The 17,458-nt window shown below is 45.6% G+C and overlaps 1 protein-coding gene across 2 annotated transcripts in view; it reads left to right on the top strand.

Annotated features, from left to right (window-relative positions):
• The first annotated feature begins 6,512 nt into the window (after positions 1–6,512).
• FOXK1 (forkhead box K1) overlaps positions 6,513–17,458 on the top strand; it is a 56,049-nt gene continuing 45,103 nt past the window's right edge. For both annotated transcript variants that reach the window (XM_037383347.1, XM_037383346.1), the window contains exon 1: positions 6,513–6,898. In XM_037383347.1, the coding sequence (XP_037239244.1) occupies positions 6,513–6,898 (386 nt within the window). The remainder of the gene's footprint in view (positions 6,899–17,458) is intronic.

Here is a 17,458-nt window from a genome sequence, read left to right as displayed (position 1 = left end):
TGCCCTTCCCTGTGTGCTTCGTGTCTGTGAAAATACAGGAAGGAAGTCGGGACCAGGTGTGACCACTGTGGGTTTGGCAACACGTTACGCTGGCTGTATATCATGATAGATGCACAGATATATGTAGATATGACAGATGTAGATGTGATAGACACATAGATCACCACAGATGTGAATCATGATAAAAGATCTAGGACAGTAAACATGCAGGTTCTGTAGTTTGTGGTTTTTTTAATTATTTTTTTTAATAATACAGGGCAAGTTCTGTAGCTTTACTGGCTTCTCTAGCTTTTCAGGCAGGTTGTAAAGCAAGATATTTAAGATCAGCTGCCTCCAACCCTCCAGACAGTGCATGGAGCTTGTTTTCAGCAGCGACAGGCAGTATATGCCACAGTTGCTCATAAAAATCCAAAAACATATTCCTTTTGGACTGAAATGCTTTGTGTTTGATATCAGATTTTATATTTATTGGTTCAGTTGGTTTTAGCTGTTGAAAACTATGTGGGTTTTTTTTTCCTCTCTTCACATCGATGGAAAGTGATAAAATGAGATCATTCAAAAATGACTAAAGCAAATAATTCAGACCTGGCTTGTGTTTTGTATTTCACCAAGGTCTAAGCTTCAAGCCAAAATGAAAGTAAGTTAGCTAAGTGGGTGTAAAGCTCAAAGCGCACAGCCCAGTGTAAATTTTATGAATTATTTTAACTGCAACCCATGAAATGGTATTGCTTTTGTAAAATTATCTTGACAACAAATGGTCTTGTTCAAAGCTTTCCAAAATGGGCTATCATACATCAGACAAGCTCTGGCTTGGATTCCAGAGAAGCGGCAGCATTTCTGCATGGGGAATGAGCAGATCATATAATATCTTAGGGAATGGCAGAGTCTGGGCATCAGATGTTCCTAGGTCTTTATTGTATTTCAGAGAACTTGCTGTGAGAATATATTCTTGATAAGTGTGATTTGAAAAAAATCCCTGTGAAACCTAAATAAACTGTGATAGAAACATTTCCAGCATACTGGAGTTTACAGTAAACAGGATCACAGCTGATTTAAAAATGAAAAAAATCATTAGTATAGAAAGAACAATCTTTCCAAGCTGTGCTGCTCTTGGGAGGGAGCTAACAGATGCAGCATCTCATTTAGCCCCATCTCGCCAGGCGCTAAAGCTGTTACTCAGCACCCGGCACGAAGCACACAGCACCTTGCAGGAGTTATCCCTGACTGAGCAGGGGTTAAGTGATGCCCCCCCTTGCACCAGGTCCCGCTGTCCTGTTTCTGTCCCTGATGCTGTTCCCTGCAGCGTAGCAGTCTACTGGCACTAGGAAAAAAATGGTGGGTTTGTATCCTTTGTGAGCTTTCAGGACCAGGAGTGCTCCCACCACATTTCTGACTCACTGGTGGTGTTTTCTTCAATCTTCTGCTGACTAAAAGCTGTGCAGGAAAAGAAAAAATTCCTCTATCAATGTATCACCTCCTCCACAGGCCAACCCTTTCTTATCAGGCCATCTGGATTAAAACCTGGCTCAGAGCCACTGTGAAAGATTTCTAAAGCTGTTCTGACTGAGGAGGGGTATTTATGAGTGTTCCAGAGGGGATCAGGGTTCTTCTGTGCTCCCCAGACCCTCAACATCAGCTCGCATCCTCGATGCCTCTACGAGCCTCGCGGGAGCCCTCCTGGGTGAGATCTGTGCTGCAGATGCAGCCTCGGCAGGCAGGCAGATTCATGCTGGTTGCCCCAGATCAGGACCAAGGGTTGTCACTGGAGTGACATAAGGATTGGGGTTAAAAGCACAGATGATGCAACAGAATTGAGAAAACAGGTAGAAACCCCATGGGAGGGTTGGTTAGACACAGTGTGAGTGTGTGTGAGACAGGTAACTATCACACGCTTGAATATGTTTCAAAACAATGAATTTTATTTATCTTCTTGCAGCCTCTTGGTTAACAAGAAAGATGCATGTAAGTGCAAACCCCTTTTTGCTCCTGTGTCATGGCACTGCCATTTCCCTGAGACACAAAGCAGAATTAAAACCCACCCAGCTGGAGAAAGAAGTGAGACTGCTCCTGAGCGCAGGTGTGCTGGGGAGTAGGTGGTGTAGCTCCGCAAATACAGGGCACATTGTTCATCACTTCCATTGCTTCAAATCAGTCTGGACAAAAACCACAACAGCGTTTAGAACCTACTTGCTGGCTGAGGGAAGGGAAGGGAACGGGAAAATGGTTGCAGGGAGCTGGGTAGGAATTTGAGGGAACACTGCCCTCTTCTTTTGTATTTTCTCTAAGCGTGTGATGCAGGTTCCGAAGTCTATGCTCTCTTGCTAATGATGCACACTTTACATCAGTGGAAGCACTATCGCCCTTAACCCCATCAGACTGCACCATGCTCAGGAGAAACACTGGATAGGGCTAGCATGGAGAAAGCTGAGTCTCTTTTCCTTAGAGAAATTGCTTTCCTTCACTCTTCTCCTCCTCCTTCCCCGGGTCAAGGCTGTGTGCATTAAGCTAGCTTTCATTGTGAGCATCAACGTGTTGTCTAGCTGCTGGGTAAATACATCAAGCAGCTCACACCCAGCGTGCAGCTCACATCGTTCCTTTCTGTCAAAGCTGCTTTTCAATTATGCTTTGGTCTGGGGGTAGAACAGATTTCCTGTGGTATTGAAGCTGGGCAGCTTCTTTGCTGAATTGGGGCTTGATAAATATGTATTCAAGACTCATGCATCAGAATAGTGAGCAACAGCTGTATGAAATGCTCTAGAAATGCAGCATTTCACTTACAGAAACTAAGTGTTTTTAAGCAGATGCCACCCAGAAGATAAATGCAGAAATGTACCCTTTTAACACTGTTTTTGCAAGATTTGTGTTTGTCCAATGCAGTGGTATCTGGGTGACCATAACAACCCATTACATCCATTTGCCCACGACTGATAGCGCAAAACAGATTCCTGCTGTATATCACTGCATTGAGACAGTCAGCAATGACACACTGCCAAACAAATATTTGACAAAGGACAGTTGGGTTTTGCACCACTCTCTGAGTAACACCAACCCTATCCCAGCTACATTCTGCTTTCACTGTCCCCGTCCCAGCTGCTCTGTTTGAATGTTTAATTTCTCCTCCTGGTTCAGGTTGCCCTATTGCACAGACACAGAGGAACAGGGCAGCATCTCGAAATGGCTCATTGTCTCTACAAAGTGCTACGAAGGAGTATTTCCACACAGGCAGTGACACTTGTACAGGGTCTCAGCATCACACCACGCTAGTGCCCGAGCACAGTCCTGGCTGGAGTGAGCCCACAACTGGCCAGTTTGGATGGCCAGGGATGACCAAGGTGCTGTTCCCACATCCGAGTGTTGCACCAGTGCCTGGGCACATCGCAGGGGTGGCACAAGGACCATGCTGTCTGTCCTCCTTGGTCCCAGCTCCCACCAGGGCTGTTCCCCACCTCAGCTTCCCTCAGTTTGTGGCACTTGGGTGGCAGCTCCCGGCCATCTGAATATTTTGGTAGGCAACTTGTAGAGTCAGGAAGTTTGGCCACACCTGCAGTTATATCTGTCTAAAACCCTGCCGAGGAAAATGAACCACTCTAAAGTCAACCCAGCCATACAGGATGAGATTAATTTAATTCAAACAATTTTGAGTGCATTTACATCAGGCATTTACACTGGGGCAGGTGGTTTGACTTTAAGCAGGATTAGTTGACTGGAGGGGCGCAAAGTGTTTCCTTGTCTGAAGGGCCCTTGGTTTGATGCTGTTGCAGGGTGGATTAGAGCTGAGCAGAGCGTTGGAGGCTGCCGAGTAGAGCACTCTGTTCCTCACAGCGCAAAGAGCTTAGGGAACGGATGCCGCAGGCGGATGGGCTGGTAAGACATGATGCTAAGCACAACCCATCAGGCAGCTCAGAGGAATCCTGTTTCTGTACACCGCTTGATCGCATTTTGCATGAAGCCGGGATTTATCTTGGTGGTAGTGCTGGCTTAAGCAGCAAGTTCCACTCAGAAGAAATTTCCAGGCAGAAAGAAAAAGACTTGTTAGGAAAAAAACTCAGTGGTGCCGCAGGAGTGTCTTGGTGGCTGCAGAGTGACCGTGACACGTGAGGATGTGCCCATCAGCATCCCCAGCTCCACAGCCCTGGAGCAGCAAGGCTGCACCGGGTCTGCCCTGGGCGCTCAGGAAGCCTCTGAGCAGTGTGAGGATCTCGCAGCCAGCCTCACATGCCAGCCCTGGGGTTATTCCCCGACTGGAGCTGCAGAAATCTGTAGCCTGTATCCAATGTGGGAGAGGTAATGGGACCCAGCCCTGGCAGCGACACACCTCTTGGCCCCACATCAGACGGCCGCGTGGGTCCACAGGGCTGCCTGCAACTCCTGTACTTAGAACCACCGCCCCACTCCTGTCCATGCGGGGCTGGCTCCTGCCTTGCCAGCCAGACTGCCTGCAACACATTTTCCTATGCAGCTGTGGAAACATTTACTGACAACATCTGGTAGCAGCCTCACCCTCTTTCTGATCTTTTGGGGGCCCTTCTGGTCAAATGACACAATTCAGGCTTTTAGACAAGCCTTAGACATGAACTAAAATCTCTTCAGTGCTGCCTTCTCTTTTTTTTTTTTTGATAGGTCAAATGCTGCTCTGAAACGAGGTCTCACCTCACCTGCTCACACACACCTGCCTACCAGCTTGGGTCCATTTTTAAGCACACTTAATAGCATTCTCATCCCAGTGTGAAGAGGCAAAAGGTTTGAGCTAGCTCTCCCATCAGGCAGCATGCAGCTCTGGCTCTCACCTCATTTTACATTCTGGCCACGAGTGTTTGCTGCTGCTGAGCAATTTGGGGCAGGAGAGGAGTTCAGATTGATGGGTGTGAGTGGAGCAGCTCCCCATTGGGGCCCTGGTTACACCACTGCTGTGTATCATGACCCCGCTCATTTGTTCCTCACCTTCTGAGAGCACTATTTTGGCTGTAATTTAATTCCAGGCCTCCAGGATGGTCCCTTCTTGTGACCATGTCCCCCCATGCCCCTCCAGGGACCTTTCCTCCCTCTCCTGCCCTGGGGACTGCGACCTTTTGCTGTGCCCAGCTTGGCTGAGTCTCGCTGGAGAGCAGACACTGCTACGTAGGAAGTGGTATTGGTGTTTTGTTAGATGGTACTTTTCTTTCTTCCTCTTGGTTGGCATTGAACTGTAGTGGCAAAGAGCACTCTTACTGAAGATGATGTCTCGGGTGAGATGTCTAACTCAGGTCCCGACTGCTCAGCACTCATTAAACATCTCAGGGAAGATGTTCCAGGAACAGGGATGTTAACCTTGTGGTCCTGGACTGATTCCAGCTTGTTTAATTACAGTCTTCATAGCTGAAATTTGCTCTGCACTTTTGACCAGTTATGGGATTTATTTTTTTTTTTCCCTCATCCTCTAAACTGTTGAGCAGCCTTGGTATGAGCTGCCGCATTCCCCACACGAGCTGAAGCAATAAGCAGTTACGGCTGCTCCCTCTCCTGCGATCCTCACATTCATTGTATTTTCTGATTACTTAACAATTCAGGATTCTGCAGAGTATCATTGGCTTGCCTATACAGAAAAGTTTCACCTGTTCAATCTGGATAATCTATCCAGATTTAATCCAAATTTAATTTGGATAAGCTATCCAAATCTGATCTAACCAATATATTTATCTAACCTAACCAAATATGTGCCGTTGTCGCAAAGAACATGACCTTTGTCTTTCACTGAAGTAATTCATGGAATATAAAAGAATGTAAAAAGTAATTTGAGGAAATACAAGCTAGACAACCCCTACACACTCCCTTATAACAAAAAACTACACGAGTATGAAGCTAGACGAGTACAAACCCATGTTTGAGTATAAAACCACGTATGTGTATGTACATATATATACGAGTTTATGAACGTATGATCTCTATAGAAGCGTGTCGAGGTGTTTCAGACTCACACCGCTGTGCAGCTGGGGTGCACCCCCCCGCTGGGACACCACCATGGTGCCGTGACCAGGGTCGGTGTGCAGCAGGGCCAAGCCAGGCCGCCTCACCCGGCCTACGCGCCTCTGAAGCCGCAGGGAGCGGCGGGCGATGGCCCGGGCCCGGCTGGCGGTGGATGTGCCCCTGCCCCGCAGAGAGCCCCCAGCCGGGCCGGGTTTGCGGGCGGGCACCCCTCCGGCCCGCGGGGCAGCTCCTGAGGCGGTTCAGCTCACGGACCCGGCAGAAGGGCGCTGCCCCGCCGGGCTGGGGGCCGAGGTGGCGCGGCCCCTCGCAAGGGGTCGCTCCCGCACACCTGCCCGAGGGCCCTGCAGGCGGCGCCGCGTCCCCGCCGAGCCCGGCGCTGCCGGCCCCCGCCCTGCGCCGTAAATCGCGGCGGGCGGCCGGGCCCGGCGGTGCTGCCGGGGAGGCAGGGGCAGGCGGCGGCGGGCTCGGCTCCCGCTCCGCCCCGCTTCCCCCGCCCCGCCGGCTCCGCCCCGGAGGCCGGCACGCTGGCTCGCTCCCTGCCTGGGAACATGGCCGAAGTCGGGGAGGACAGCAGCGGGGCGCGGGCTCTGCTGGCGCTGCGCTCGGCGCCCTGCAGCCCCGCCGCGGCGCCCCCTCCCGGGCCGCCGCCCCCGGCCGCGCCGCCCGCCGCCGCCTGCGCCGGCCCGGTGCTGGCGCGGCTGCAGGGCCGCGAGTTCGAGTTTCTCATGCGGCAGCCGGCCGTCACCATAGGCCGCAACTCCTCGCAGGGCTCGGTGGACGTCAACATGGGCCACTCCAGCTTCATCTCCCGGCGGCACCTGCAGCTCAGCTTCCAGGAGCCGCACTTCTACCTGCGCGGCCTCGGCAAGAACGGCGTCTTCGTGGACGGCGCCTTCCAGCGCCGCGGCGGCCCGGCCCTGCAGCTCCCGCCGCAGTGAGTGCCGCCGCGGCGGGCCGGGCCGGGGGCGCGGGGGCGGTGGCACCGCGGGGAGGCGGCGGGGGCCCGCGGGGCCGGGCCCGCTCCGGCGGGAGAGGGGGAGCCGGCGGCCTGCGGGGGGGACCGGGGAAGGGCCTGCGGGGCGGGAGGGGACGTGGGTCTGGGCGGAGAGGGGGCCCCGCCGAGGAAGGGGACGGTGAGGTCTGCCAGGAAAAGGGCCTGAGGTGGGGGCGAGGGGCCACCGCTGGTGAAGGGGACAGTGAGGGATCCCCCTCCCCACAGAGGGCCTGAGGGGGCGGTGAAGGACTGCTTCTGAAGAAGGTGGCCTTGAGGCCCTCCCCGGGCCACAGAGAGCCTGAGGGGATGGTGAGGGGCCCCTCGCTTGAAGTTGGTCACAGTGGACGCGGGACCCTCTGTACGACGACGTGATGGAGAGTCTGAGGTGGCGGCGAGGGATGTCTGCCCCGGGGACCAGCCAGTGGATCCACCTCAGCATCAGCGTAGGACATCCTCACCTTCCCAGCCTTGCTGCTGCCTCTGACTGAGAACGGGGGTGATGTTCATCAGGGCTGGGGCTGTTCCCTCTGAGCGAGTGGTGAAAAAGTGTGAGCCCCTCCAGCGGGCTGTCCCCTACGGTCATAGTCTTCCTTGCTGCCTGTCAACAGACTCACGCTCGATTGGTGGCCCTTAAGGGGTTTTCAAAAGATAAATGAGAGAAGAAGGACTCGTGTCAGTGGCCCAAAACTTGCAACACCCAGGGCTTGTCTTCCTTGGAAAAGATCTAGTGGGAAAAGTTGGAAAACCACTTTGCCAGAGTGCTTATTTTAGGGTTGGTAAGTTGGGTGTAGTTCCTGGTGTCTCTCGAGGGCAACAGAAAAAAAGAGGGAGTTGGGCCAAGCTGGGGGTGATGTTGTTCACCAGGACACCCGGAGAGCGGGGACAGAAGGTGTCTTTGCTTCCTTGAGGAAGGGGAGGGAGCTGTGGAAGAGTTTCTGCACTAGCAGGGAGGTAGTTGTCTGTGCTGAGTTTTAGATAAACTCTCTTGCAGAAGGAATGAGGTTGACATTAATCTCTTCCTCCAAAAATACTGTTTATGGTTGCTGAGCACTGTCCAACAACTGCAGTGCTTCACCCCAGGGGCAGCAGCATGGTGGTGGTGGGTGATGTCATTCCTGTGTGCATCTCTCCAGGTCATACCAGACAGACTGTGTCTAATGCAATCTGTGAGTGAAAACACGCTGTAAAGGCAGGAGGTTGGGTTTATATGATGTTCCACTAGGCTTTTTGTTGTTTGTGTGAAGCATCTGTTTTCATCTGGCAGTCTTTGGCTTTGGTACCCTTTCCCTCCAGCACCAGGGTCCTGGAGTTATCCCTTTCTCACCAGCCTGTTGCTCAGGGGAGGTTTTTTTAATTACTCATTTCCTTTGCAGGCTGCTTCATTTTGTACTTAGTAATTTAGTTATAACTCCCTAGCTGCTTGCTCTCTGAGGCATTTCAGTTTGTAACGTGTTCCATTTTTCTAAAAGATATGTCCTTTAGTGTCTGTTTAATTAATGTTGCTTTGTAAAACAAGACCACCCGAAGCCCAGGGCATTTCTGTTGTCACTCCCACTGGCTCTGGGTTTATCTGTGCAAGCTCTCTCCTCCCTGTGATTCTGTTTCTTCAGTCAGTTAATCATAAGCATTGCGCTCAGAAACCCTCTCAGGCAGTGACTTGGTTGCTTATTTCTCTTCCCTTCCGTTTGCTCGTGACTCCTGGAGTGTTAATGGCAATTTTCCTTCATCGTTTTAAAGGGAGGAGTTTAATGTACAGTTGTGAACTCTGCACAATAAGGCATCCTCTTTGCTTGGCCGCTGTTTGAGCTACATAAATAAACTTAATGCTCCTCCCTTTCTGACTTCCAGAGTAGGAAAATGTTTTGCATCAATCTAAAGGAATTTGCCCCCTTGCTTCTAACAGGTAAACAACTCCTTGCCTTCTACTGGCCAGTCAAGGGTTTGTAACCCAAACAAGGGGAAAAAATAATCTTATTGAAGCTTGGTATACACAGTCTTGTTTGAGGCTTTAACTGATCTCCTGTCCGCTATTATCTCCAGTCTTGAAAAAGCAGACAATTCTCTGTCACCCCTCTCCACATGCAGACACATACGTACACAAACACACAAGTATCTCCCCCCTGCCCCAGTAAACAGAAGAAAGCACTGGTTGGTGCCATTTCTTTTCTGTAGAGAAGCCTATATGCTTACTGCTAGGCAACTGGTACTGTCAAAAGTAGGACAAAGTGAAGATGGGTTGTAGTACACAGACTTTACAGTACAGACCGCTTTTTTTTTTTTTTTTTCCCCCTGAATGTTTCTGCCCTGTTTGATACAGCCACACCTTCTCCATGAACCAGCAGATTGTACGTTTTATGTTAAATTTCATGAAGTAATGGCCGTTCCATTCAGTGATACAGATGGGAGGGCCTTGTGATGTGCAAAGTTCTTGCTGGTAATTTTCTAAGAATGAGTTGCTTGAATAGTTGCCGCCCCCTTCCCCCTTTTCTTTTTTACTTGCTTGTAAAGGATAGCAGAAATGTGCAAAGTCCTGTTTCTTTTGGACCAATGCAGTCACTGCTGCTGTCATATTGCAAGCAAAGGAGATGCTTATGCATCATGAGATCATGAATGGAAGCAGAGAGTTCCAGGAAAAAGTGTTTTTTCAGATGTAATTCATACTATTTGTTAAAAAAACAGATCCTGGACTCATAGATTCTATTTCTGAAGTTTCTTCTCATTGCACTTTTTTTGTATAAAACTTCTGTTATAAGCTCTCTTCCAAGTTTAGAAGTAGCTATTCTTAAAATTTACAGAAAGTTTTATCAGGAGGGGTGGGGAAGGGAGGAAAGAGGAGGAGTTTCTGAGACCTTTCTTGAAGACTGTAGGTACGTCCTAACACAATAGACCTGTTCAAAATCAAGAGCTCTTGAAAAGTTTCCTATCACTTCCTCCAGCGACATCATGTGTATGTATAATCTGCTGTAACCAGAATTTCACTGCTGGGCGGGAGTATCATATTGCACAGCTGTGTTGTTATGGAAGATTGTAGTTCACAGATAGGATGACATAACTATGAAGTATAATTAAACAATAATGACCAACAAAGAGGGCATTTCCTAGAGGTTAATGACAGTTAGAGTAGGTAGAAGAGTGGAGGGCCCGCAGTACAGCTGAAGACTCCTTAGTCTGTTCAACCAGAGTGCCATGCTGCAGCAGGCATTACGTATAAATCAAGGTGAAATTATGGAAGTACTTACATCAGAAGTGCTCTAAATCCGTAATTTGGATTGCTAGAAACTTTTTTTTTAGCTGTGCTAGTAGAAGCTTGAAACCTGTGGAGAGATTTCTGGGTATTTTTCTATAAAAGAGAGAAACTCAAGACTATCAGTAGGATATGCGCTAGATTTTAAAAACTATTGATAAAAGCAAAAAGGTGAGATACAGGAGGATCCATTAGCTGAAGTACTTTTTCCTGTTGAAGACAGTATTGGTTTTTTTCAGATTTCCAGTGTAATTGGGTATTTACAGGATCAGGTTAATGCTGAAATATTTTTTTTCTTGTTATCTTCAAAATTGACACAGTTTTAAAAAGAAGTAACAGTAATAGGTTAGAGACTTCCAGTAACTAAAGTAAGAATTTTTTCCCCCCTTCCACCCTCCCCCTGGAACCAGAGGAACTGAAACAGTTCATAGTTAAGCTTGCTAACCTGAATTTTAAGCAGCTATGGGTCAGGTTTTCAAATGCTCTTAAGTACAAAATTTCTATTGACTAAAAACTGTAAATGTTGATAGAGCATAGCCTGATAATAGCACTTGAGCTTTCTGAACTGGGAGCTCAATAGATTGGAAAATGGTGCTTGTCATGGGATATTTGCTTATTGCTTCTGTGACCGTTCTGTATTTTTGCAGTAGAGCTGTTAATGGAGCCTGAAGTTTGTGTTTTTCAGTGCAAATGGGTGCTTTCCATATGAGATTTTCACATCAAAAAATAAGTTTTTAAACCTGTAGGTCTTTAACCTGTAGAAAATGGAAGAAATAAATGGAGAGGGTTGGTTTGGGTTTTTTTAGTTTGAGTGTAAAATACAAAGGAAATTAAATTAAAACATGGAGTTAAAATAAAAACATTATTATGTATGTAAGCCTCATTATAAATTGAAAACTTCCTGTGCATGTCAAGCTTTATTAAGAGCATGCTGCTCTATTTATAATGGGGTTTTCCTAGGTACTTAATAAACTTGACAAAAATATATAGTCTAATACTCTGAGCACATGTCAAGGTACTAATCCTGCAAAATTTTATGCATGTGTTAATCTTTCTGTATTGTGAGTACGCAAGTTCACTTCAGTGTTTGGGTAGTGGGGGAGTCTCTGCAATTGAGGTTTAGTAACCAAGCAGAAAACTGAGACCTAGATCCAACGGTCTCTTCATTTCCCTTTCTAAGGGAGATGACTGTACAGTCTGTTAGCCAGTAACTTGAGGCACTAATTAAAGTTTTTAAAAAAAATTGACATAATCTAGAAAAACGGAGGTATAAACAATGTTTCAGTGTTTTTGATGACTTCACTAACCACTCGGCCTCCATTCTTGTGGTTTGAATGATGCCATCATGGTGTGTATGAGCATGGCTATCCTTACATCTCGGAGGGAACTGCAAGCCGTACATACACATACTAAGGAAGTGCTTTGACCACATAACCACGACTACAGAACTAGTTGTTTCTGAAATGCTGCATACGTATGTTGACTCTGATAACTCCTCATGCAGTTTTACTTGAATGTTGCGTAATCTGCATTTGCAGCCTTTTTTTTTTTTCTTTGTTTGAAATGCATCATTTGCTTTGCTACTACTTGTGGATGGTGGTTTTACTCTCACTAGAAACTCTTTAAAGATTTGCTCTCTCGGTGCTTCATCTTACATTTTTCATGCTCTGATTTGATTTCAAAGGCTGTCTTTGAGAACAGGGGTTTTTGTTGCACAGAGAGGTGGTGATAAAGAATTACTTGATTTTAATTACAGAATTTATGTCAAGTAATAATTTTTGGCTAAGCAGCTCAATTTGTCATGGGTTATATTAAATGTTTAAGGAAAGTTTCACATGCGAGAAACTACAGCTCGATTTGTTGATTCAAAAATAGCTGTGCCATAAGTCAGGTTGTGAATATAAACTGATGCTATGCAAAACTCAAGCGTATGTTCTCTTATGTATTCTTTTAAGCCAAGCTTGGTTCAGTTTAGCTGATGTGTTGATTATGAAAAGATTAATCTAACCAGCACATGCCACACTTGTCTTGTACATTCTTGTGCAGAGTCTCAGCTATAAAGGCCTGAATCTGGATTCAAGTTGTGCTGGTGTAACTTCTTTGTGTTAACAGACTCTCAATCACGACACGTCTACTTAGCTGACTGTGGGATTCTTTCAGTTGGTGGTTGTATTTTTATATAAATCTAGGGGATGAATGAGTGTGAGAGTCTTTGCTTTTATGAAAACAGGAATAAAAATGATGAAATCTGTAGTAATTCATATCTTAGTTGTTTTGGTGCCAGCTGTGTGAGCATCCATCCTCACTGCAGAGTGTCTGTGTGACTTCTGGTAACAAATCAAAATAACGTTGGGGAGGGATTTTTTTTCCCTCCCAGAAAGCGGGGCATGCAGTCTTTCACTGAATAACTGAAAGCATAAATGACATCCAGATTAATCTGATAGTTTTCTTTGTAAGCAAGCTCCTCGTAACTGTGCTCCGATAGCCATTTGGTGTCAGAGCTGTTCTGTGGGATGCCAAATTCTCTTGCTCATTGCAGCAGTTTCCTGGAGGAGTAGATGTGGCAACAGGATGTTGGTAAAGAACAGGAAACTACTTGAATTTGCTACTTATGCCATGCAAATAGTCTCATTACTGGCCCGTGTGTAGTAATTAGCGTCTGCTGTTGACAGAATTTTTTGCAGCAATTGCAGAGTGTGGAGCCTGATGAGTGTGTTCAAGTGAGAGTGCTTCGGGGGGGGCTGCACTTATACTGGGGTAACGAAGGGGACACAGACTGGTTAGGTGCTTGTTAAACTGCTGTTTGAGATTTGACAGCTGCAGCTGGCTTTGTTACTCGGGGTGGATCTGTACATGCACTCAGCTCCATATCAGTAGTTCTGACGTGCTAATTTACTTTGAGCTCCTTCTACCTCTAGTAAATGTCTGAGCAGGCAGCGTCTGGGTGTTGAACAGCCAGAGCCAAGGGGCACAGTAACCAGAAATGCTTAACAGACCAAGCTTCACCTTATTGCTGGTTAGATGTGGATGAGACAGCTTTCCCTCCCCAGTCCAAGTGGAAATGTGGTTTAAGAAAGAAAAATCATGTGCTTTTGAGCTGGCAATGTTAATGAAAAGGGAGAGGAATTATCTCATTTTCTTTCAGTACAGTTTCTTTCCTCTCCTTTTTCTTGATAGCAGTCCAGAGCACAGAAGCCTCTCGCATATAGCCGTACCTAACACCAGCTTTGTTTGTTTTCTGTGTCTTTGGTTCAGTCCCCATGCATCTGGGAGTTTCCTGAGGTTGCAGACTCATGGCTAGGATATCCACTTCAGGATTCTTACTTCAAAGAAACAAAAGTATGAAAGCTAAACATGCCGTAGACCTTAGTCCATAGTCTGTTGGGTGGTTAAGGTCTTTGTGGTCTTACAATTACATAGGCCTAGGACAGGCAGAAAAATGCCTGGGAAGTCTGCTGAGCTTGTGTGGTGCTTTCTCACCAGTGAACTCGGGTAGCTTTTGAATGTTGGTTTCTACATCTGAAAGTGGCCGGTGGGCCCTGATGTAATGGACTGTGGGACTGACACAAAGAAACGTGGGGAGCCAGAGGTCTGGCTGTCATCTTCCAGTGATTTTGTTTGGACAAATCTGTAAGGTAGAAAACTTGGAGCTTTTTTTTTTTTTGTCCTCCCAATGTGGGCTGTGAAAAGACATCTTAATGTACTTCCAGACTTGGTTAATCGACTAATTCTGAGTATTGTGTGGTCTTAATGCATCCACTTCAGTCAGTAATTCAGTATTAATCACTGAATAGTTTTTTCAAGCATTTAGAAGTTTTCCTATTTCACTTGACTGCAGAGTCCTTATAAAAGCAGATGGAGATGCTTACAGAGCATGTGAATGTCTCGCTTAAGTAAATGTGACTGAAAATTTCTATCCAACTGTATGTTCTTTGTTTTCATAGTACAGATACAATTTTACTAATGTCTTTTCACTCTTGTCCACAAATGTTTTTTGCTAGTAATGCACATCCTCAGTTTCTTCAGAACAGCTCAGTAAAATGCATGTGTGCATTCCTTCTGCATGGCACTTAATTTTTATGGAATACATATTTTATTGGACAGTAAAACCTTTAAGGATCTTAATGGCCTAATTAATACTCTGTATCCACTTGTCTTGTGTATTTTGCTCGTCGGTATCCTGCTGTTCTTTTTTTTTTTTCCATGTCCTTGTACATTTTTTATCATAAAAATTTCAAGCAGTCTTGAGAGAGCAGTCTATTTGAATATTCAGCAACTCTAAGATTTGATTGATAGTCCCTTTCCTCCCTACCCAATCTATTTTTAGTAATTTAAAAGCGAGTTTAATTTCTTGGGTTGTCGCTTGTGTATGTGCGACTTTGGTGATCTTCCTTCCTCCTTTAAACATACCAGATAATAATTTTCATGTTGTTTGAGGACATTTTGACAGTTTGGGAGAAATAATGTAGAACTTAATTGGGTGCTCTGCCTTAGTTGAGGGAGCAAAGATGGGCAGTCTTTGGTTCTTTTAATCTAGACTATGTGATTAGATAGGAGGATAAGTGGAAGAAAACTTTAAGCACATTGTTACTGCTTATTATCATGTTTCAAGAAGCTTCTAGGATAAGAGACCATTTTCATGTACAAGTACAACCCACACCATCTTTTAGAACAGAACGAGGAGACAAAAACCCTTGCAGAGGTGGTCTGAGTGCTGTGGAAAAGGACATCCCTCCCTTCTTTCTGAAAGACAACATTATAGCTAAACCCCTTTCTCTGCTTCGTGCCACTTTAAAGAGAGCCTTGGAAAGTCTTCCCACACAATTTTTTTTTTTTTTGTTTTAATCTTCTGTCTCCCTTAAGGCCACATACAGAAGCCACCAACATTTTGACTAAGCAGAACTGGACTCCCTGCAGAGCCAGTTTGTGCACTTGCTAAAGGAATTGTTCTTGAGCAACTTAAGGCCTTTCCTCTCTCGAGGGCATAAGAACTATGGACTCTTAAACAGTCAAAATCCTGATTGGGTGGGAGGAGAAAAGGATTAGACACAGAAAGCAAGTTTTGTTTCCACCTGATGGGTAGACCAAAAATGTTTTTGCTTTTCATATTCAGTTTGAGGTGTAGCCTGAACCAGTAAGGGTAGACTCTTGGTGTGCTAGGTGTGCCAACTACTGTTTACTTATTGATCTTTTTTCTTTTTTTGTCTCATGGCTTGCGTAAAATGGTGTACCTTGGATTGGCTGCCTGCCCACCGGTGCGTAAAGGGGTGTTGACTGTCAACAAGCCTGGCAATTGGGTGGCTTTGCCTCCTTCTGCCTTGTCCATTCAGCTGTATAATTACTATCTCTTCTACCATGTCTCTCTCAGACACTGACTAATGAGACAAGCCATAATGAAACCGTTTTAGCACTGGGAAGACCTGCAAAGGAAGTCAAAGGCTGGCACGTGCATTGCTGCTAATGTCTGTCTTTATGGAGTATTAAGGCAAATGCAGAAGTTTTCTTCAGGCATAGGAATTCTTAGGAGAAAATCCCTAACGTGTAGTGGTTCAATAAAAGTGTTGCTAGCACTTTTTGTGTTTTGTGTAAACAAAGCATGTGCAGACTATTAGAAATAGGTGCAATCCAGTAGTTTAGACTTGCACATGACCTGTTTATAATTGAGTGTCTCAGATCAGTGCTTCACTGCAAACAGTCGCTAAATGAACTTGGGTAACAAAATTGTGTTGATGGGCAGTGATTCTGAATCTGAGGTCTGTTGGTGACAAGTGGGTGCATCCTCTTCTCCAAGTGGTTCACAGTTTCTTCTCAATTTCATCCTGCTTTGTGCTCCACCAGATGGTATTGCAAGTATGAGAATTTGTATTAAAAAAAGAAAAATCTGTAGCATGGAAGGGCTTGAATCCTATTCCCCCAAAAGCTGATATTGCAAACCAGTTTACAGAACAGTTTGTGTGAAGCTTCCAGGTAAAAGAATCTGTTGAAGTAAAATTTTCTGCTAATTCTACACGCTACACTGAAGCAAAGGAAGAGGAGCATTAGAATATGCTAGTAATATGACAAATGAACTCTAAAATTTGCTGTCATTTTGCAAAAGTCACTGTCAGTTTAGTTGGTTAGACTCCTTTCAAGGAAGTAACCCTTCAGCACAGTTGTATATGCTGGCAGGATTTAAAATACCTTAATAATCTTGGGATTGTTTTACATTGCTTGCAGTCTTAGCCGTGTCCTGCTAGGTGGACCTTTGCAAGCCAATCCAGCACATCATCTTCTCCTGAATCACTGTAAAATTATTTTCTTTTCCCCTTTTTTAGTAGGAACGAAGGTTGTGCCTGGGATTCTCTTGTAACCTTTATTTTCAATGTCGGTATTTTGGAGGCTGCAGGTGGATGTCACTTTATAGACATTTATGTGAGAGGCCCTGTGCTGCCCCTAACATTTATTTGGCTCCAAGTCTAGAAGATATCAGCTTTTAAAACATCTAAATTACCCTCAGAGCTGCTTTTAAAACAGTAATCCTGGCTTCCTCTACTGGGTATTGAATGGATTGTGGAATGTCTTCAGAGGGATTGGAATGGACTGGAGTGAACATTTTGCAAAGCCTTAACTCCATATGGATCGGTTTTTTATAATGTACATAAATAGTACATTAGCTCTTTCAAATCACTTTCTAAATGAACTGAACCAGCCTCAAAGGAAAATGTATCATAGTCATGCTGTGTGTGTTAGAGCCCTCTTAGAGTCTGATTGAATTCAAAGGTTAGTAACTTCCCACACACAAGCTTTTTCTGGCATATGTATGTGGGAATTAGGATCTTTTCCTGAGTTTTATTGAGGTTATTCTGTTTTGCACAGCCTTTGCTAGTGTGTTTATAGGTAGTCCCCTAGTTTTGGAAGAGTAAGTCTACATAACTTGTGAGATCTTTCAAGGAATTGGGCTGGCTCGTTGAAAGCAAACGCTACAGTGATGAATGGCTCATTAGAAGAAAGTTGATGGCATTTGGAATGAGAATCAAACTGCTGTAGTGTATCCAACAAAGATGCTGAAACAAGTGCCTCTTTCTGTGATTGTTATTAGGAGATTTTATGAACTGATCTTTTCAGACTGTTAGTTTCTCCTCCTTCTCCAGGGTATGAAAATTTCCCAAGCATCTGGATACTTGTGGTAATAAAGGAAGAGACTTCCCAAGAAGGTGGGCGGTAGGATGAAAATAGGATTAGATCAAAGTTGCATGTTGCTTGTGGCAGCCGTGGCC

This window comes from Falco rusticolus, chromosome 4 (assembly GCF_015220075.1).
Source record: "Falco rusticolus isolate bFalRus1 chromosome 4, bFalRus1.pri, whole genome shotgun sequence".
NCBI classification, from domain to species: domain Eukaryota; kingdom Metazoa; phylum Chordata; class Aves; order Falconiformes; family Falconidae; genus Falco; species Falco rusticolus.
This window is presented reverse-complemented; position numbering and strand designations above follow the sequence as displayed.